General features: G+C 58.2%; 3 protein-coding genes across 3 annotated transcripts in view; 1 reads left to right on the top strand and 2 right to left on the bottom strand.

Moving 5' to 3' along the window:
• Positions 1-21180, top strand: part of SNRPG (small nuclear ribonucleoprotein polypeptide G) — a 322953-nt gene that overhangs the window by 19998 nt on the left and 281775 nt on the right. The window lies entirely within an intron of this gene.
• Positions 1812-6516, bottom strand: NKX3-1 (NK3 homeobox 1). Its single transcript, XM_064175557.1, has 2 exons — positions 6174-6516; positions 1812-2254 (listed from the first exon to the last, which is right to left on the bottom strand). Exons 1-2 carry the CDS (start codon positions 6436-6438, stop codon positions 1836-1838), a joined length of 684 nt encoding a protein of 227 aa, XP_064031627.1. The 5' UTR covers positions 6439-6516; the 3' UTR covers positions 1812-1835.
• Positions 10740-13941, bottom strand: NKX2-6 (NK2 homeobox 6). Its single transcript, XM_064175499.1, has 2 exons — positions 13815-13941; positions 10740-11326 (listed from the first exon to the last, which is right to left on the bottom strand). The coding sequence occupies exons 1-2, from the start codon at positions 13939-13941 to the stop codon at positions 10740-10742; spliced, it is 714 nt and encodes a 237-aa protein (XP_064031569.1).

The following is a 21180-nucleotide window of genomic DNA, read 5'->3' as shown; positions in this document are numbered from 1 at the left end:
GCACAGAAGAAGGGGCCAGAGGCTGAAGCTGTGTCAGGGCAGGTTGAGGCTGGAGGTGAGGAGGAAGCTCCTGGCAGAGAGAGTGATTGGCACTGGGATGGGCTGCCCAGGGAGGTGGTGCAGTGCCCGTGGCTGGAGGTGTTGGAGCCAAGGCTGGCTGGGGCACTGAGTGCCATGGTCTGGTTGGTTGGGCAGGGCTGGGTGCTAGGCTGGGCTGGGTGAGCTTGGAGCTCTCTGCCACCCTGCTTGGCTCTGTGATTCCATGATTCAGTGAGGTAGGAGTGGATGACCTTTAAAGGTCCCTTCCCACCCAAACCATTCCATGCTCCCAGCTGTTTCCTCTCTTGCACATCTCCTTTTCTCCTGCCTTTTCTCCCACTCTTGTACCCTAGACTCACAGAGTGGTAGGGGTTAGAAGAGACCTCCAGGGATCATTGAGTCCAATCTCCCTGCCAGGGCAGGGTTACCCAGGACAGGTCACCCAGCAACACATCCAGGTGGGTCTTAAGCTTGGAATCACCAAAAGCAAAGAGGAATCTTTGCCATGCTGCTGGTGGAAATGGTTGGCTGGCTGAAAAATGCCCTCCAGACATCAGGTCCCTGGTGCCTGAGTGCTGGGCACGGTGGCAAACCTGACTTTGGTGCCCTGGGAGGTGCTGGGGTGAGCTGAGTGCTCGGAGCTGTGCTAAGGAGCTTAGGGATGGGAAGGTTCCAGCAGCCTCAGACCCGGATATGCAAAACTCATCTGTCAGTGGAGCTATTGTCCCTGCTCCTCAGGCTTCCTGGCTTGGCATCTGGGGCTGTGGAAGGGCAGAGGGAGGGGTTTGGGTGGGGGCAAAGCTGGCACAGCTCCATCCCAGCTGAGGAGGTCACTTTCCCCACCCTGTCCCAGCTCCTCAACAGGCACTTCAGGTGGTTGTGGCAAAAAAAAAAGGGATTCAATTCCTTCCCACCCCCACCCAGAGCCCTGAAAGGAGCTGCTTGGGAGCAGGCTGAGATCTTGAGGGGGGCTGGAAAAGCCCTCTGGGGCTGTCAGCAGTTGAGGCATCAATGCTCACAGAGCCAATTCCTTTGATTTGCTTTTATTTTAAGCCTGGTTTGGAGCTGATTCTTCAGCTGGGCTCGTACCAATGCCAGCCCAGGAGCAGAAGGTTGCTTTTGTCCTGCTAGATCTCAGCAAGGGGAGAGGCTTTAGTGGTCAATAGGTGATTTAAGGGGGCTCCAAAAAAAAGCTGGGGAGGGACTTTGGAGGCTGTGAGGGAGTGGCAGGAGTGGGGGGGATGGAGCAAAGCTGGAGGTGGGGAGAGTGAGGCTGGAGGGGAGGAGGAAGTTGTTGAGCAGGAGAGTGGTGAGAGCCTGGCAGGGGCTGCCCAGGGAGGGGGTTGAGGCCCCATGGCTGGAGGTGTTTGAGGCCAGGCTGGCTGAGGCTGTGTGCAGCCTGCTCTAGGGTAGGGTGTCCCTGGGCATGGCAGGGGTTGGCACTGCCTGCTCCTTGTGCTCCCTTCCACACCTGCCTGGTTCTCTGTTTCCATGATTCCAAGCAGGTTCAATTACAGATTTTTGGGGGGGTTGACTTTAAATATGGAGGGCTTTGGGGGGGAGATTTATTGTTGCTCTTTAGCAAGGAGAGAAGCTTGGGCAAGCAGCTGGGGGCTGCCCATCACTCTACCTCTGGGGCCTCCCCCTCCTGGTTAGCACTAGAAGGAGCTGCTGCAGGGTTACAGATCTCCACCTTTGGCAGAGGAAATGATGCTGTGGCTCAAGAAAAAACCCCACTAAACCAACCCAACCCCCCCAGAACAAAAGCCATCACCACCACGAGGCACCCAAAGCCATTACCACCACCAGGCACTGCAACCATTCAAGTAGTAGAGGCAGGGCAGGTAGTGCCAACCTCCCCTCAGTGCCAGCAGGGATGCTGCTGGCAGCTCAGCTGCCTTCTGCCCAGCCAACCCCGGGTCCAGTCTGCTGATTTCAGAGGCCAACTGTTTCCTTTTGGTCTTGTACCTCCTGTTCTGGAACCAGATTTTCACCTGGGTCTCGGTGAGCTGCAGGTTTTGGGCCAGGTGAGCTCTCTCTGGGGCTGAGAGGTACTTTTGGTGGCTGAATTTCCTCTCCAGTTCGATGACCTGGCTGTGGGAGAAGGCAGCTCTGGAACGTTTGGGCTGCCTGGGGGGCTGCTGTGTGATGGGCAAAGCTGGCAGTAGTGGTGGTGGTGGGGCACAGGCTGGCAGGTGGCTCTCTGGTGTGGCATCTGTGGGAGGGAGGAGAGAGAGGATTATCTGGTTGGAGTTGGCCTGAGTCGTTTGGATTTCCACCCCCCCCCCCCCCCTCCCAGAGAGCAAAAAATTGGTGTCAGAGTGTGGAGGAGCAGCTGAGGTTGTTTAGCCTGGAGAGAAAGAGGCTGAAGGGAGAGCTCAGTGCTCTCTGAAAGGAGGTTGGAGTCAGGTGAGGGTTGGGCTCTGCTCTCAAGGGGCAAGAGGATGCTCAGACCTCACCTGGAGTCCTGCATCCAGCTCTGGAGCCCCTGGGCCAAGAGGGCTGTGGAGATGCTGGAGAGTGTCCAGAGCAGGGCCAGGAGGATGCTCAGAGGCTGCAGCAGCTCTGCTGTGAGCACAGCCTGAAAGAGTTGGGGCTGTGCAGGCTGCAGCAGAGGAGGCTCCCAGGGGACCTTCTTGTGGCCTGCCAGCATCTGAAGGGGGCTCCAAAAAAGCTGGGGAGGGACTTTTGAGGCTGTGAGGGAGTGGCAGGAGTGGGGGGGATGGAGCAAAGGTGGAGGTGGGGAGAGTGAGGCAGGGCTGGAAGGGAGCACAAGGAGCAGGCAGTGCCAACCCCCCTGCCATGCCCAGGGACACCCTACCCTAGAGCAGGCTGCACACAGCCTCAGCCAGCCTGGCCTCAAACACCTCCAGCCATGGGGCCTCAACCACCTCCCTGAGCAACCCCTGCCAGGCTCTCACCAGCCTCATGCTCATAGAATCTTCCTCACCTCCAGCCTCACTCTCCCCATTTCCAGCTTTGCTCCATCCCCCCCAGTCCTATCCCTCCCTCACAGCCTCACAAGTCCCTCCCCAGCTTTCTTGTAGCCCCCTTCAGATCCTGAAAGGCCACAATAAAGCCACCTGGGAGCCTTCTCCTCTCCAAACTGAACAGCTCCAACTCCCTCAGTCTCTCCTCGTAGGACAGGTGGGATTTTGCCAGCATCTCCTTTTGGGGTGACTGGGGACACTGGGACCAAGCTCTGCTTTCAGCTCTCAGGACTTCAGCAGCACCTCAGGCTGTCCAAGGTCACCTGGGAGCCTTCCCCTCTCCAGACTGAGCATTATCCAGCGCTCATCTGTGCTCAGCTCCCCTCTCATTTCACCACCTCCAAGTCCTGCAAGGGATTTTTTCCTTCCTCACTCACACTTGCTCAGCTGAGCCAAGCAGATGTTGGCTGAGGTTACACCTCCAAGGGGCTAAACTGGCACAGAGCAGGTTACTTTTCAGGGCTGGTGGAGCCTCTTGGTGCTGCTGTTCCCCACATGATGGCAAGGAGAGATCTGGAGGCTTTTACTGCAGAGTTCCTACCATCAGGCACAGCTTTGGAACATCCTCTCTGCTGTGCCTATGGGAAAACTCTGATCCCCGAGGAAAACCAGCTCCAAGCTATGGAAAATAGCTCAGGGATGGGAACTCTGAGCAGATTAAAGCAGGGCAAACACAAACCCCTGCCTTGTTTTTTGTCATGATTCCAAGGCAGTGCCAAGAAATCTTTGGGGCAGAGCTGAGCCTTGAGTTGCAGCTCCAAAGCAGCTTCTCAGCCTGGGCAGCTCCAAAGCAGCTTCTCAGCCTGGGCAGCTCCAAAGCAGCTTCTCAGCCTGGGCAGCTCCAAAGCAGCTTCTCAGCCTGGGCAGCTCCAAAGCAGCTTCCTAACCTTTGCAGCTCTAAAGCAGCATCTCTGCCTGGGCAGCTCCAAAGCAGCTTCCTAACCTTTGCAGCTCTAAAGCAGCATCTCTGCCTGGGCAGCTCCAAAGCAGCTTCTCTGCCTGGGCAGCTCCAAAGCAGCTTCCTAACCTTTGCAGCTCCAAAGCAGCTTCCTAACCTTTGCAGCTCCAAAGCAGCTTCTCTGCCTGGGCAGCTCCAAAGCAGCTTCTCTGCCTGGGCAGCTCCAAAGCAGCTTCCTAACCTTTGCAGCTCTAAAGCAGCATCTCTGCCTGGGCAGCTCCAAAGCAGCATCTCTGCCTGGGCAGCTCCAAAGCAGCATCTCTGCCTGGGCAGCTCCAAAGCAGCTTCCTAACCTTTGCAGCTCCAAAGCAGCATCTCTGCCTGGGCAGCTCCAAAGCAGCTTCTCTGCCTGGGCAGCTCCAAAGCAGCTTCTCAACCTTTAACTTCTTTCTCATGGCACCAGTCAAGCTCCTGAGCTCAGGAAGGTGCTGAGCTGGCCCTGGGAAGTGTCACAACTTCCTCAGGTCCGTTTCATTTCTGCTGAGAGTTCCTTTTATTGGCTCTGTATGAGGCAGCTCAGGATGATCAATTTCCACCTGCCCCTCACCACCCCCCACCCCCCCCTTTCTCTTAGTGCATTCTCTTAAGGTGATGCTCAAGGTGGAGCCAAGAGCCTTAATTCCCAGCTTGAGGAAATCATGGTTGTCCAGGTGAGCTTCCTGGAGCAAGGATAATTTACACCAACCACTTTCCTGGGAGCTTTGGAGCAGCTTTAAGTGGTTTTCAGACTCAGCAGCCTGGTGGCTGCTCCTCCACTTGCTTTTATGTAGAAGCTTCTTTTAATAGCACTGAGACCCAGAGCCAAAATTCCCCTGGCAAAAGCTCTCTCAGCAAGCAGGACTCAGTCACTGGAGAGTTGAAAACTCGTTTCTGTGGCTGTTGCAGCTCAGCCCAAGGACTGTTTGGGCAAGGGAAGGGCTCAGCACCCTCCTTCAGCCCCAAAATAAGAGGCAGTGATCACCCAAATGGGTTTCTGAGGGTGATTTTGGGGTGTGCTGCTGCAGGGATGGGATAGAGGGAGGGGTGCTGTGGGCAGAGGGGCAGGATTGGTGCCAGTAGAGCACAGGGACAGGCAGGAGCACCCCATGACAGTGGTGCTGAGCATGCTGGAGAGCTGAGCCCTGCTGCAAACAGCACAAATCCAGCCTGGGGGCTTCTTAAATATCCCCAGTTTGGGGGCACTGAGGAGCTTGGCATTGCACAGAGGATGGGCACAACCTGCCCCTCTGAGCCAGTACCCACAGGTGCCCTCGCTGGGGACCTTTTCTGTTCAGAGAGAGTTTTATTGCCCAGGCTAGCACAGAAATCCATTGACTGGGGGGGGGGGGGGGTTGAAGTGGAGATTTAGGCAGGTTCAGTCCCTTGGGGGTGTTTGAAGCTCCTGGGGGAAGGTTTGCAAGCAGTTGCTCCTTCCCTTGCTGCCTCACTGCATGGGCACAGAGGTTCCCTGGCATTTAAACCAGGATTATTTAGCCCCAGGGTGCTCAAAGCAGCCAGGTCTGGACCCTGCCCCTTGCCTGTCCCAAACACATCAGGTCTGGACCCTGCCCCTTGTCTGACCCAAACACATCCAGCTCTGATCTGTGCCCCAGCCAGCAGAGCCAGGGAGGTTCTCCTCTGCCTCTGCTCTGCCCTGGGGAGACCTCCTCTTGAGAGCTGCCTTCAGTTTGGGGCTCCCCAGGTGAAGAGGGACAGGAACTGCTGGAGAGAGCCCAAGGGAGGGCTGTGAGGATGAGGAGGGGAGTGGAGCAGTGCCTGGGGAGGAGAGGCTGAGGGCCCTGGGGCTGCTTACTCTGCAGAAGAGAAGACTGAGAGGGGATTGAATCAATGTTTGGAACTCTCTGAGGGCTGGGGGTCAGGAGGGGGGGGACAGGCTCTGCTCACTGCTGCCTGGGACAGGAGCAGCAGCAGTGGATGGAAGCTGCAGCACAGGAGGTTGCAACTCAGCACAAGGGCAACTTCTTGGCTGGAAGGGTCCCAGAGCCTGGCACAGGCTGCCCAGAGAGGTTGTGGAGTCTCCTTGTGTGGAGCCTTCCCAGGCCTGTCTGGATGTGTTCTGTGTGCCCTGAGCTGGGTTGTGTGGTCCTGCTGTGGCAGGGGGCTTGGACTGGATGAGCTCTTTGGGTCCCTTCCATCCCCTGCCATCCTCTGAGCCTGTGATCAGCCAGGAGCTTCCACACCCTTACCTTCATCCTCCTTGTGGGGTGTCGCTTGGGGTGCTCCTAGGGGATGAGGTCCCTTGGGCTGATGCCCTGGGGCAGCTCCCGGCGCCTCGCTGCCCTCTCTGCCCTCCACCACAGCCTCCTCCGTGCCCGCCTGGCTGCCGAGACCTGCGCTGCCGCCGCGCTCCGGCCGCACTCCATCCCAGAGGATGTCTTGGATAAGGAAGGATGTCCTGGGCCTGGAGGAGCCAGGCATGGGCTGCTGGGCTGCCATCGGGCTCTGCCTCATCCCCTCCGGAGCGCCGCTGGGTGCTCACTGCCTCCTCCCGGGGCGCAGCCCGGCACTCATCCTGCTCCTCCTCGCCCTGCCCGGCGGCGCTCAGGCTCCGCAGGCTCCTGGCTCCGCACTTATAGGGCAGCCAGCCAAGCCTCCCGGGCCTGATTGGAGAGCCCTGGCAGCAGTTTCCGCCCTTCGCTTCTGCCTCGGCTCCCGTGGGCTCCTCTGCCTGCTCCAGACTCTCTCCCTCTCGCTCGGGACTCTCTTCCCCGCGGCTCCGTGGGGGTCACGGCCAGAACTCAGCCTCCCTCTTTGCCTCCTCTTGCTGCTCAATCACCTCCTGAGCTTTGAGGATGGAGAGAAGGATGCCCAAGAGAGTTCATCCTTCTGGAGGAGGCTGGGGGGGGGGTTCAAAACACTCCCAGGGAGGTGAGAGGAGGGGAAGCAGCAGCAGTGCCTCGGAAGGATGCTCTCAAGTGGACAACTTCTGCCCTCCCCTGCCCCAGTCAGCTGTGACTCTGCTTTTGGTTGTGGAGGTGATTTGTGTCCAGGGCTAATTCCTAGATTTCATTTTTTTGGAGGGGGAATTCTGCTGTCAGAGGGAGGAAAGGGAAGAAAATGCCAAGATTTGGGTGATTCTTTTTCTCAGTTTGAAGGTTTCCTTCCAGACTTTGCACTTGGAGTCGTTTTGAGCTGGTTGAAAAATGGACCAAGCATCCAGAGACTTCCATCAGCTTTGTGAAGCTGCTCTGGTGAGGAGTCCAAGAGGAACTCTCAGCCTCTCCTCACAGGGCTGTGCCCCAGGGCCCTCCCCAGCCTGGCTGCCCTGCTCTTGGCACCTTCCTGTACCTTAACATCTGGGGCTCTAACTGGGATCTTCCCCACAGGCCTCCCTCCAGTGACCTCATTGCTGCCTGCAGGGAGGCTGTAGCCAGGTGGGCCCCAAAGGCATTCATTCATTAAAGGAAGATCTTTGCTTTTCAGGAAGAGCAATAAGAGAGATTCATTGGTCTAAAAAAATCCTTGAAGCTTCCCTCTTGGCTTGTTGAAATGAGCTGTGATGAATCCCAAGTTCTTGGCCAGGTGAGCTGAGTTCAAGGCAAGTGTTGATGAGCACAAAGGACAAAGCTGCTCACACAAGGTGCCTCAGCTGACAGCACAAAGTGATGCCTAAGTCTGTTTGTTCCCTCCTTACCTGCTGGCCGTGACCCTAACTACAAACCCTCTGCCTGCACTGCCCAACAGGCTCAGCAGTGTCAGAGCAGAGAGGCAGCCACAGGCTCTCGATGCACACCAATGGCTTGGGCTGCAGCTCTGTTGAGCCCTGGGTTTAATCCTCCCTTCCTGGCCTTTTCCACCTGTGAAAGCCTTCAGCTTAGCCTGCAGCTCCTTCTGGTCACATCTCCAAAGCAGAGGGAAGCCTCAGGGTAAGAAATGCTGGCAGCACTCGGGCAGAAAGCAGCCTGAGTGAGAGGCACCTCCTGATGCTAGGTTGAGCCAGATGAGCTTGGAAGTCTCTTCCAACCTCCTTCGTTCTATGGTTCATACAATTGTCAGGGCTCGAGGACCATCCAGCTCCCATCCCCCTGCCACAGGCAGGGACCCCTCACACTGTATCAGGGCCAGATGTGAAACCAGTACCAGACTGAAGGCCACAGCCTTTTAAAGGCAGGACTTTGACCACTACTGTGTGCTTGAATCGTGCTCAGCTCATCCACAAAGCTTTCATCCCCTCAGTCCACTTTGGAACGTGATGGCTCAGGGACTTCACAGTGACTCTGAGTGAAAGGCTTCTGGTCTCCAGTGGGATCAGTTCCTTTGACACACTGATGGGGCAGCATTTATCCTTTGTCCAGAGCAAAGAAGTTAACTTTTGGTCTGATCCTATCTGACTGCTAGAGAAATCTTGCACAAGGATTCCTGAGGCTGTGAGGGATGATGTCCCTGTTCTACAGAGCCCTGTGCTGGCCTGCAGCCAGAGCAGTGTGGACACAGGGCAAGGGAGGGGATTCTGCCCCTTGGCTCTGCTCTCCTCAAACCTCACCTGCACTCCTGGGTGCAGCTCTGGAGTCCCCAGCACATGGAAGTGTTGGAGCCAGTCCAGAGGAGGACCAAGAGGATGCTGAGAGGGCTGCAGCAGCTCTGCTCTGAGCACAGGCTGAGAGTTGGGGCTCTGCAGCCTGCAGAGGAGAAGACTTCCAGGAGACCTTGGAGTGGCTTTTCAGGATCTAAAGGGGGCTACAGGAAGGCTGGGAAGGGACTCTTGACAGTCTTGTATTGACAGGACGAGGAAGAATGGGTTTAAAGTGGCAGAAGAGAGATTTAGACTGGATGTTAGGAAGAAATTCTTCGCAGTGAGGGTGCTGAGACCCTGGCACAGGTTGAGGGTGGTGAGACCCTGGCACAGGTTGCCCAGGGAGGTTGTGGAGCACAGAAGCACAGACTGGGATCAAAGATCCCTGCCTAGGGCAGGGTGTCCCTGGCCGTGGCAGAGAGGTTGGGACTGGCTGAACCTTGTGGTCCCTTCCAACCTTGACTGATTCTGTGATTCTATGCTAATCTTTTCCAGGGCTTTCCTTGATGCTGACAGCACTTCCCAGTGCAAGGACCCTGCTGGTTCCCCTGACAGCTCCACAGGCAGGGCAGAGAGCCAAGACTCAGCTGATTTTGGGGGAGATATCCCCGAGTGAGTGTGGATGGATGAAGAGAAGGAGAAGGAGCAGCCTCAGCACCACTGTCACCTCACTCAGTCATTTCCAGGCTCTTGGTGGGGCTGCAAAGCCTCGGGGCGACAGGGCAGGGACAAAGATATCTCCCTGAGAGGGATTTTCCGGCTTGATTTGGGTGTCAGGGATGTCTCCTTTAGGAAGTGAGTGACCATTGGAGTGATGGGGCTGAGTGGGGTCAGAGATAAAAGCTTTAATTGCCTCCTGCGAGTCTCTTTTAGCCAAGCACTGGGAGGATAAGAAGCTGCTGGGAAAGGAATGGGGAGGAGAGAGCATGGAGAGGGATGGAGGGGGTGAGGGGGGAGCTGGGGGGGGTGCAGCCTGCAGCAGAGGAGGCTCAGGGCAGAGCTGATTGCTGCCTGCAGCTGCCTGCAGGGAGGCTGTAGCCAGCTGGGGTTGGGCTCTGCTGCCAGGCAGCCAGCAACAGAAGAAGGGGCCAGAGGCTGAAGCTGTGGCAGGGCAGGTTGAGGCTGGAGGTGAGGAGGAAGCTCCTGGCAGAGAGAGTGATTGGCACTGGAATGGGCTGCCCAGGGAGGTGGTGCAGTGCCCATGGCTGGAGGTGTTGCAGCCAAGGCTGGCTGGGCACTGAGTGCCATGGTCTAGTTGGTTGGGCAGGGCTGGGGGCTGGGATGGGCTGGGTGAACTTGGAGCTCTCTGCCAACCTGTCTGGTTCTGTGACAGACTCAGCAGTTCGACCCTGCAAAGCTCCTGGTGCTGATGGATCCTGAGCTGGGGATCCTGCACCTCACCCTCTTACCTGCAAACCTGTTTTTCCCAGTAAGGGAACAGCAACAGGGAGCTGGGAACAGCAACAGCGAGCTGCAAATGCTTGCCCAGAGTTAGGGAGGGAGGTTAAACCTCGGGAACTCCCTCAGCTTGGCCCACAAAGTGATTATCTCCCGGGGGTTAATTATTAGCGCTGAGATTGATTTGGGTTTGTTGTCTGCTTGGAGGCTTTTGTGGTTTGGATGCTGAGGTGGAAATCGCGGATGGGGGAAAGGCGAAAGCAGTCAGGGAGAGAGTGAGAACAGATCCATCAATTAGGCTTTTATTTGCGAATCGCCGCAATCGAACGATAAGGACAGGAACAAAGAGCTGTGCTGGCAGCTGCTCAGCACCAGGAGGCAAAGGATCAGAGGATCAGAGGCACTCCAGGCAGGAAATCCTGCCCTTGCCCGAGCGCAGGCACAGCGACGTGCGCGGAGCCTGCTTCCCTGTCCTCCTTCGGGATGGAAAGCTGTGGGTGCCCTCTCTTGGCATCCCGCGGGAGCAGATCCTCCGCGGGGCAGGCTCCGAGAGCTTTGCGTTGAAATAAATTAATGCCTTCAGTCCTTGGGTCGTGTCCCACCCCCTCCCCCCCCCCCAAGACCCTCCCCCCAGTGCTGGAGTGGCAGCGTCCCCCTCGCTCCTGACCTGCCTCGGTCAGAGATGCGACCACTCGTGCCCGGAGGGGATGGATGCTCTGGGGATGTCCTGCTGGCCAAAGTGGCAAACGCCCTCTGGATTTGGTTGCCACCCCGAAGAGGCTCTGGAGCAGGAGGGGGTTTCCCTCAGTGCTTTTCAGGCAGTCCTGCCCTCCACGGCCGCTTACCAAGCCCTGATGCCTGTTTGCAAGCAGGTGAGCTGGTGCTGGGCAGCGCTGGCTGTGCCCAGGCTCACGTTCGCAGCAGGGTTGCAGGAGGTGGCACTGGGGGGCACCCCAGCATATCCCCCCCCGTAGCCAGCACCATAGGGGCCGCTGCTGTAGGCACTGCAGTAGGAGCTATAGGCGTAAAGGCTGTAAGGGGCTGGGTAAGGCTGGGAGCTCCCCAGGCAGGGTTTGCCATCCCTGACCAGCACGGGCACTGCCACCCTGCGTGGGGGCAGAGGGTGGGCAGCCAGCTCCAGGGATTTGTCCTGCCGTTGTCTCTTGCACTTGTACCTGCGGTTCTGGAACCAGATCTTCACCTGGGTGGAGGTGAGCTGGAGCAGGCTGGCCAAGTGCTCCCGCTCCGGAGCCGAGAGGTAGCGCTGCTGCTTGAAGCGGCTCTCCAGCTCCAGCACCTGAGCCTGCGAGAACAATACCCGAGGCTTCCTCCGCTGCCGCTGCCTGGGGTGGTGGTGATGATGGTGGTGGTGGCAGGGCTCAGCTGCCTTCTCCTCTGCCTCCAAGGGATGGGTGAGAAAACGTTTTCCTGCAGGGAGAAAAAGCCGAGAGCAAAGTGAGCCCCGAGGCTGGCTCTGGTCTCAGTAAGGGAGTGAGTCCTAAGCAGGAATTCAGGTCAGTTCAAGAGAGATGCTGAGGTGCTGGAAGGTGCCCAGAGCAGGGCAGCAAGGCTGGGGAGGGGCCTGGAGCACAGCCCTGTGAGGAGAGGCTGAGGGAGCTGGGGGGGTGCAGCCTGCAGCAGAGGAGGCTCAGGGCAGAGCTGATTGCTGCCTGCAGCTGCCTGCAGGGAGGCTGTAGCCAGGTGGGGTTGGGCTCTGCTGCCAGGCAGGCAGGGCCAGCAGAAGGGGCCAGAGGCTGAAGCTGTGGCAGGGCAGGTTGAGGCTGGAGGTGAGGAGGAAGTTGTTGTCAGAGAGAGTGATTGGCACTGGAATGGGCTGCCCAGGGAGGTGGTGCAGTGCCCATGGCTGGAGGTGTTGCAGCCAAGGCTGGCTGGGCACTGAGTGCCATGGTCTGGTTGATTTTCTCTCTCTCTATGTTCTTTCTCTCTCTTTCTCTCTTTCTCTCTTTCTCTCTTTCTCTCTTTCTCTCTTTCTCTCTTTCTCTTTCTCTTTCTCTTTCTCTTTCTCTTTCTCTTTCTCTTTCTCTTTCTCTTTCTCTCTCTGGAGTTTTGCCCTGCAGTGAGGGAAGTTGAAGGTCCTGGGAGCCCCCAACTGCTGAGATGCTCTTAGGCACCGCAAGGAATTTGGAGCGGGGGGAGGGGGGGAATGAGGAAATTCGGTGCTGGAGGACTGCCGGCAGGAAGCTCTTCCCTGACTCCTCTCACCCTTCCCGGGCTGTTTCCACCCTCTCCATCTCTCTAGCTCTGTGTCTCAGCGGTTCCCAGCGCTCAGGCGCTGGCCGCGGTGCTCTCCCAGGCTGTCCAGCGGTAGGGAAACACAAGCAAAGCAAACTCGGTCAGATTTTAACAGCGGGGAGAAAGGTCCTATCCAAACCTCCCCCCTACCGCATCTATACACTTCGGCAGCCTCATCCCCGCTGCCGCCGGCGGCTCCGCTCCCCCGGGACCGGTCATGCCTCGGCGCATGGCTCTGTCCTCGTCCCCAGATTAAGGAACATCGATCCCGGGGGGGTTTCTGTGGCCGAAAACGGTGCCGGTTTGTGCGCTTCGGCAGGAAAATCCCAACCTGGCTACATCCAACCTGCGCCCCGGGGCCGTTCCGTTTCCCCGAGGGCAGAGGCGGGCAGACGCGGTGGGATGCGCGGATGCGGTGGGGCTGGATGAGAAAGCTCCCAACACCCCCAAAATCAACTGATGCTGGGGGGAAAGGTGTCTGAGGGGGGCGGGATGGGAAGGGGGAAGAAAGGTGTGGGGGGGAAAGATGTTTGTGGAGGAAAATGTAGAGGAAAAAATGGTAATGGTGGGGAAATGAAAGGTGGGGGAGGAAAAACAGGGGGGAAAGGTGGAAGGGGAAAGGGAGATGGGGAGAAAGAGGGAGGAGATGGTAGGGGTGGAAAGGAGGAGGGAAAGAGGGAAGGAAAAGGTGGAGAAAGAAGTGAAGGGAGAAAAGGGGGAAATGAAAGAGGGGTGAAAGGTTGGAGTGGGAAAGTGAGATGGGGAGAAAGAGGGGGAAAATGGTAGGGGTGGAAAGGAGGAGAAAAAGAGGGAAGGAAAAGGTGGAGAAAGAAGTGAGGGGGGGAAAGGTGGGGAAATAAAAGGTGGGGAGGCAAAAGAGGGGAAAGGTGGAGGGGGAAAGGGAGGTAGGGAGAGAGAGGGGGGAAGTGGTAGGGGGAGAAAGGAGGGGGAAAAGAGGGAAGAAAAAGGTGGAGAAAGAAATGAGGGGAGGAAAGGAGGAAAAACGAGAGGGGAAAAGGGAAGTAAAAGGTGAGGGAAGAAAAAGGGGGGAAAGTGAAGGAGGAGGAGAGGGTGGTGGGGAGAAAGAGGGGGAAAATGATAGGGGGGGAAAGAAAAGGGAGGTAGGGAAAAGAGGGGGGAAAAGAGGGGGGAAGAGAGAAGGAAAAGGTGGGAAGAAACGAGGGGGGGAAAAGTAGGGAAAACGAGGGGGGGAAAAGGGAAATAAAAGGTGGAGAAATAAGAGAGGTGAAAGGTGGGAGGCAGAAAGGGAGGTGGGGAGGAAGAGGGGGAATGGTAGGGGAGAAAAAGGAGGGGGGAAAGAGGGAAGAAAAAGGAGGAGAAACAAGCGAGGAGGAGGGGAAAAGTGAGGGGAAATTGTAGCGGGGAGGGAAAAAAGGAGAATAAAAGCGAGAGGGAAAAAGATGTGGGGGAAAAAAAATGGGGGGGGGGGAAAGTGGGGAAAGAAGGTGGAGGAGAGGGAGGGGGGAAAGAGGAAAGCGGCGTCTGGAGCCGGGAACGTCGAGGGCGTCGAGCCCGTGGGTGGCCGGGGCAGGGATGCTGCTCTCCGCTTTCCATCCCGGGGGAACGAAAGCAGCTCCAGGACCACCCCTCCACACACCCCCCCCTGCCACCGGCCTCCCTGTCCGTCCCCCCCGGCACTTACGGCTCGCAGGCTGCTCGCCCTCCCCAGCGGGGCCACAGGCGGTGCCAGGGGCAGCGAGGGCACCGCCGGCTGCTCCCAGCCGCTCCAGCTTCAGGATGTCCTTCACCGAGAAGGGGGTAGGCAGCATCTTTCCGGGCTCGGGGATAGGGGGGGGCGTTGGTAAGGGGGGATGCTGAGGGGGTGCCGGTAGCCCGCAGGAGATCTGTGTGCTTCGGGACCCTCTCCCGGCTCTGAGCCTCTTGCTGTCGCCGGGCCAGGCACCACCCCCGGCCCTCAAGCTCGGGGCGGGGGTCTCCTGGGGTTGGGGACGGCAGGAGAAGGCAGTTCGGTCCCCCTGGGTGGGGGTTTCCCTGCTGGGATGCTCTGTGCTGGACAAAGTTGCCTCCCAGCCAGCTCCAGGCCCCTTCCCATCTGTATCCAAAACAAGGGGAAATGAGAAGGGGGTGGTGGGGATTGGGGGGGGGGAGGGGGTGATGGGGGGTGGGGAGGGTGTTTGGGCTAAGCAGCAATAAACCAAATCGAGTCGATTTCAGCTCCATTAAGGTCACATTAGCGAGTGGCTTCGGGAGATAAGGGCTGATAAGGGGCACAGACCACCAAGCTCCTGCGGACAGGGCTGGGGCGGATGCTGGAAGAGCCAACAGGAGCTGCCCACTGAGAGCAGCTCCGGGCCACAGTCCCCTCCCAGGGCTGCCTCTGTGGATGGGCTCTGAGCTGGCAAAAACCTTCGTTGGGTCAAGCAGCTGGGAGCCAAGGATTGCCACTGGAGTTTGGGGAGAGTGGAGCTGGATCCTAGTGAGCCCCCGTGGGGCAGTGGGGAGGCCGTGGGGGAGCCCCACCGGTGTCTGTGGGGTGCTGCTGGTCCTTATCTGAGCCCAGTGAAGGACTCTTTCAATTAAAATTCCTGCCTGGCCTCAGGGCTGGTGTTTGCTGATGGCCCTGACAGAGCACAGCTCGACGTCGTCTGGGTTGGGTCGGTATCTCCTGCACCCCCCTCCCTATCCGCCCCCCCCCCAAAAATAGCCCAACTGGACTGTTAGGGGGAGGCTGAATAAATAAACTCCCCAAATGCAGGCAAGGAAATGAAGGGGCTGGAAGAGGAGGGGAAAACAAATACCAGTGGCTTGAGGAGGGTAAGTAAAGACCCAAGCCCAGAGCAGAAGAGTGCTGCCAGGCTCAGAGGGCTGAGCTCGCTGCCAGCCCTTGCAGGATGTGTTGTTAGCTGCATGCAGTGGTGGCCGCGGGGACAGCCCTTGCACATGGTGCCTCGTTTGGCCCCGCGGAGGAGGAATTCTGGCTGAGCACATCGGGAGAAGCACTGAGCTCAGCCTCCCCAGGAGGGCGTCTCAGCCTGTGGTGATGCCTTTGCAGAGCCACAGCTCAGCCCTGCTCCAGCGTCTGTTAAACCTCTTTGGTGGGGAGTGGGGGACACAGCTCAGACCCTGCTGGGGCCACTTCTTTCATGTTGCCCATCTAGAGAGGGGGGTTGGTGTTTTTTTTGGGGGGGCACTTGCTGCTCAGAGCCCAAAGTGTCTCTTCCCATCCTAGAACAGCACTGCTCAGGCTGCTTCAGCTGGAGCCTCCTGCCCACAGCACCAACTGGGTGCTCACTGCCATCCCCCAGGCCCCTCTGGTGTGTGTGGGGGCACAGCTCAGACCCTGCTGGGGCCACTTCTTTCATGTTGCCCATCTAGAGAGGTGGGTTGGTGTTTTTTTTGGAGGGGCACTTGCTGCTCGGAGCCCAAAGTGTCTCTTCCCATCCTAGAACAGCACTGCTCAGGCTGCTTCAGCTGGAGCCTCCTGCCCACAGCACCAACTGGGTGCTCACTGCCATCCCCCACACGGACATGGTTAGCTCCTGCCAAGCCCTCCTCTGATGCCAGGGCTTGTTCCCTATTCCCAAAGCCCCTTCCCAGCCCCCTGGCTGCATTCACTGCCATGTCTAAGTGGCTTGTTTGGGGCTGGACCCCAGCAGAAGGCAGCGCAGAGTAACCTAACACCTTGGCTGCTGCTGCAGGGAGGGAGGGAGGCAGGCGGCGCCGAGGTGAAACGCTTGGCTGGGGTGGAGAGGAGCAGGAAGGACCTGGGGGCAGGAGCTTCAGCTGCTCCCGAGGGCTCTGCTCGCTGGAGAGCCTGGAGTGTGGCACTCAAGCCCTGGAGAGATGAGGCACTGGATGGGCCAAGCCGGGGATAAGAGAAGGGAAATTACCACAGCAGGCAGCTGGCAGTGGGGCAGTGCCCACCGTGGCTGGGGCAGGGGGGGACTGAGCTGGCTGCTCCCTGTGTGCCCCCACGGGTCACATCCAACCCTCTGCTGCTTGCAGGGCAATGGGAGCCAGCACCAAAGGTCTGTAAATCAGCTCTGCAGGCTTTGCCCTACCAAGACCTGCCCTTGAGCCTGCCCAGCCCCAGCCCAGCTCCCTCACCCATGCCCAGGAGCTTTCCTAGTGCCTGGCATCAGCACCCATGAGGGCTCAGCTCCTTGGTTCAAGCCCAGGAGCTTTCCTAGTGCCTGGCATCAGCACTCACAAGGGCTCAGCTCCTTGGTTCAAGCCCAGCAGCTTTCCTAGTGCCTGGCATCAGCACCCACAAGGGCTCAGCTCCTTGATTCAAGCTCAGGAGCGCTCCTAGTGCCTGCACCTCAACCCCCAGGAGGGCTCATGCCCTTTTGATGCTGCTGGGGATGGTCTGTGGCTCTTGGCTGTTGCATTTTGGCAGCATTCCTGGGCAGAAGACTAAGAGGATCTATCAGAAGTGATCAGAACTCATCAGCTGCTTTTTGGCTGCTGAGTTAATTGCGTTACAAGGCTCCAGGGGGGAATTACTCCTCTTTTTAACTAGGTTAGGTGAAACCAGGAGAAAGCTACTCCTAGCCACCATCAGATGCTTGGACAGGAGGGTTTCTCTGGCTGGAACACAGCTCCCAAAGTATCCAATGTCTGGCAGCTATCGCTGGGATGCATCAGAATCCTGAAGCGATGTCGGAGGAGCATCCGAGGTCCTGGAAACCTGAGTCTGCCTGCTGGGGGCAGGGCAGGGCAGGCAGCATCGCAAGGCACTCCTGCCCTGCCAGGAGGTTTGGAGCTTAAAGCACCCAGGGTTAAGGAATAACCCTCTCCTCTCCTCTCCTCTCCTCTCCTCTCCTCTCCTCTCCTCTCCTCTCCTCTCCTCTCCTCTCCTCTCCTCTCCTCTCCTCTCCTCTCCTCTCCTCTCCTCTCCTCTCCTCTCCTCTCCTCTCCCTCTCCTCTCCCTCTCCTCTCCCTCTCCTCTCCCTCTCCTCTCCCTCTCCTCTCCCTCTCCTCTCCCTCTCCTCTCCCTCTCCTCTCCCTCTCCTCTCCCTCTCCTCTCCCTCTCCTCTCCCTCTCCTCTCCCTCCTCTCCCTCTCCTCACCCTCTCCTTGCCCTCTCCTTGCCCTCCTGACCCTCTCCTTGCCCTCCTCTCCCTCTCCTCACCCTCTCCTCTCCCTCTCCTCTCCCTCTCCTCTCCCTCTCCTCTCCCTCTCCTCTCCCTCTCCTCTCCCTCTCCTCTCCCTCCCATCCAGCAGTGCAGAGCAGAGGGGCAAGATCCCTTCCCTCTCCCTGCTTGCCCACACTGCTCTTGCTGCAGCCCAGGCTCTGGTTGCTCTCTGGGCTGCAAGAGCACACTGTAGGCTCATGTTGAGCTTCTCATCCACCAGCACCCCCAAGTCATAGAATCAGGCAGGGTTGGAAGGGACCACAAGGAGCAGCCAGTCCCAACCCCCCTGCCATGCCCAGGGACACCCTACCCTAGAGCAGGTCCTTCACCTCAGGGCTGCTCTCAAGCCAGTCCCTGCCCAGCCTGCATTGGTGCTGGGGATTGCTTCCACCCAGAGCCCCTGGGACTTAGCTGAACTCCAGGGGATGCTTTCATGTCAGGAGGTGGCTGCAGGAGCCAGATGAAGGGAGAAGGTACTTGAGGGCTGCTGGAGGGGACGGGTTGGGTGCAGGCAGGGTGAGTGGGTGCTGAGTTTGCCATCCAGCCTGGAGAGGAGGAGGTTCCCAGGGGACCTTCTTGTGGCCTTTCAGTATCTTAAAAGGGGCTACAAGAAAGCTGGAGAGGGACTTTTGAGGCTCTCAGGTAGGGATAGGACTGTGGAGGATGGAACAAAGCTGGAAGTGGAGAGAGTCAGACTGGAGGCTAGGAAGAAGTTGTTCAGCAGGAGGCTGGTGAGAGCCTGGCAGGGGCTGCCCAGGGAGGTGGTGGAAGCCTCACCCCTGGAGGTGTTTGAGGCCAGGCTGGCTGAGGCTGTGGGCAGCCTGCTCTGGTGTGAGGTGTCCCTGGGCATGGCAGGGGTTGGCACTGGCTGCTCCTTGTTGTCCCTTCCATCCCTGCCTGATTCTCTGATTCCAAGCCGGGGGTGCAGCGATGCGGTGGGGCCTCGGAGCCAGCAGCCTTCGGACAGCAGATGGCACAAGAGCTGCGGCTGAGCGGCTTGGGCAGGGAGCTGGATACTGGGAAAAGTGGGAAGGAAAGAGAAGCGAATCAGCGAGGGCAGGGCGGGAGACACCGCAGCCGAGCGATGCTGATCCCTTCCAGTCCCCTCCACAGCTCCCACGCTGAGACCCAGCCAGAGCCCAAGCCGTTATCCCTGCCCCTAGCAGCTCCTTTAGCAGCATCCCAGACTCATCCTCGCACTCTCCACAGGTAGGCAGCGAGGATGGGGAGCTGCTGGCTGGGGGATTCAGCCGGGATCTGGGGCTGGGGGGAGTTATTGACCCCCTCAAGCAGCAGGGGGCTGAAGGGGCTTGTGAGACACACACAGAAAGGTGGTGGCAAGGAAAACAGGAGTGAAACAGGACGGGAACTGCATGGGGGTGGGATGCAAATACTCCTCGGGGCAGGGGGGATGGAGTTCTGTGCCTGTTGGCTGCTCAGTGTGCAGAGCAGCACCTCAAAGCTATCACAGAGGTTGCCCTCCCATCCTTACAGCCAGGCCAGGGGGATGTGGAGTCTCCATCACCCTCCCAGCCTCATGGGAGAGGCAGCTTAGGAAGGTGGGGAAAAGCTGAGCTTATTTATTCCTCCCTTCCCAATTTCACCTCCATGACTTCTTCAGCATGAGGGTGGTGAGACCTGGAACGAGCTGCCCAGGGAGATGGTTGAGGTTCCATCCCTGGAGGTGTTTCAGGCCAGGCTGGATGTGGCTCTGAGCAACCTGCTCTGGTGTGAGGTGTCCCTGGGCATGGCAGGGGGGTTGGGGCTGGCTGCTCCTTGTGGTCCCTTCCAACCCTGCCTGATCCTGAACCTCAGCATCCTCACTTCAAAAAAGGAGGTTCCTCCTTCCCCCCATCCTCTTCACCTGTCCCCATCAGAAGATGCTCCTTGAGCAGTGGAGATCAAAAGCATTGTGCAAGGCTCAGGGGGTGGATGGGGCCTGGCAGAGGAGCTGGGGCTTGGGAAGCTCTTTACTGCGAGGGATGGTGGAACACTGGGACAGGAGGTGGTGGAGACTCCATGCCTGAAGACATCCCAGGTGAGGCTTGATGAGGCTGTGAGCAGCCTGCTCTAGCTGAGGATGCTCCTGCTGACTGCAGGGGGGTTGCAGTGGATGAGATTTAAAGGTCCCATCCAGCCCAAACCCTTCTGTGGTGCCATGGTTCTGTGGTGCCATGGTTCTGTGGTGCCATGGTTGTGTGATCCCATGGTTCTGTGGTGCCATGGCTCTGTGGTGCCATGGTTCTGTGGTGCCATGGTTCTGTGGTGCCATGGCTCTGTGGTGCCATGGTTCTGTGGTGCCATGGTTCTGTGGTGCCATGGCTCTGTGGTGCCATGGCTCTGTGGTGCCATGGTTCTGTGATCCCATGGTTCTGTGGTGCCATGGTTCTGTGGTGCCATGGTTCTGTGGTGCCATGGTTCTGTTGTGCCATGGCTCTGTGGTGCCATGGCTCTGTGGTGCCATGGTTCTGTGGTGCCATGGCTCTGTGGTGCCATGGCTCTGTGGTGCCATGGTTCTGTGGTGCCATGGCTCTGTGGTGCCATGGTTCTGTGGTGCCATGGTTCTGTGGTGCCATGGTTCGGTGGTGCCATGGCTCTGCTCCAGAACATGTGAGGCTCCCACATCCTGGTTTGGTTTTCTCCTCCTCATCACCCTCCTCATTATCCTTCTCATTCTCCTTTTCCTTCTCCTCCTTCTTTTTCTCCTCCTCTTCCTCCTCCTTCTCTTCCTCCTCCTGCTCTTTCTCCTCCTTCTTCTTCTCCTTCTCCTCTTCCTTCCTCCTCCTTCTCATTCTCTTTCTCCTCCTCTTCTTCCTCCTCCTCCTCCTTCTTCTCCTTCTCCTTTTCATTCTCCTCCTCCTCTCCTTTCCCCCTTTCTTCTAATGGCAGAGATTGACTCTCAGATTGAGAAACTTCCCTCTGGTGCTGAGCCAAAAAACCATTTACTGAAACTCCCCTGAGTCAAGCTGCTAAAATCAGGAAATTTGCTTCTTTTTCTTTCTCCCCTCCTCCCTCAATCCCCTCTCTGATGTCATCTGTGGCTGCCACACACCAGGAGTGATGACATTTCAATGAAAAGCAGCCCAGAGGCCAGGGGGAAATGCATCAGGCTCTAGCAACCCTCTGAGATTTCCTCTTTCTCCACTTCCCCACCCTTGAAAAACGCAGGAGCTGCCTGTGAGCAACTTCCTGAGCTGGGGTGAAACGAGTGCTGGAGGCACTGGAGGTCAGCAGGAGGAGCCCACTTGGTGCTCACGTTTGGTAGCAGCCTCCTTGGAGCTTCACTGCTGAAAACAATGACAAGAGGCTGACTCATGAGCAGGTCACCAGCTCCAGAGGGCTGCCAAAAGGAAGAGCCTCCTGAAAGCCCCAAGTGGGTGAGGTGAGGGTGAGAAACCTCCTGATGGGAAGGCAAAAAGTATTTCATGGAATCACAGAGCCAAGCAGGGTGGCAGAGAGCTCCAAGCTCACCCAGCCCATCCCAGCCCCCAGCCCTGCCCAACCAACCAGACCATGGCACTCAGTGCCCCAGCCAGCCTTGGCTGCAACACCTCCAGCCATGGGCACTGCACCACCTCCCTGGGCAGCCCATTCCAGTGCCAATCACTCTCTCTGACAACAACTTCCTCCTCACCTCCAGCCTCAACCTGCCCTGCCACAGCTTCAGCCTCTGGCCCCTTCTGCTGGCCCTGCCTGCCTGGCAGCAGAGCCCAACCCCACCTGGCTACAGCCTCCCTGCAGGCAGCTGCAGGCAGCAATCAGCTCTGCCCTGAGCCTCCTCTGCTGCAGGCTGCACCCCCCCAGCTCCCTCAGCCTCTCCTCACAGGGCTGTGCTCCAGGCCCCTCCCCAGCCTTGCTGCCCTGCTCTGGGCACCTTCCAGCACCTCAGCATCTCTCTGCAATGGAGGAG

This window comes from Pogoniulus pusillus, chromosome 42 (genome assembly GCF_015220805.1).
Source record: "Pogoniulus pusillus isolate bPogPus1 chromosome 42, bPogPus1.pri, whole genome shotgun sequence".
Classification (NCBI taxonomy): domain Eukaryota; kingdom Metazoa; phylum Chordata; class Aves; order Piciformes; family Lybiidae; genus Pogoniulus; species Pogoniulus pusillus.
Note: the sequence above shows the minus strand (reverse complement) of the source record. Positions and strands in the feature narration are given on the sequence as shown.

Bases quoted from the DNA above. Each gene is read 5' to 3' on its own strand.
- NKX3-1 (XM_064175557.1), bottom strand. From the start codon at position 6,438: ATGAGGCAGAGCCCGATGGCAGCCCAGCAGCCCATGCCTGGCTCCTCC. The intron at 2,255-6,173 runs GTAAGGGTGTGG...TCCCTCCCACAG, and splicing joins ACCCCACAAGGAGGATGAAG to ATGCCACACCAGAGAGCCAC.
- NKX2-6 (XM_064175499.1), bottom strand. From the start codon at position 13,941: ATGCTGCCTACCCCCTTCTCGGTGAAGGACATCCTGAAGCTGGAGCGG. The intron at 11,327-13,814 runs GTAAGTGCCGGG...TTCTCCCTGCAG, and splicing joins GGGCGAGCAGCCTGCGAGCC to GAAAACGTTTTCTCACCCAT.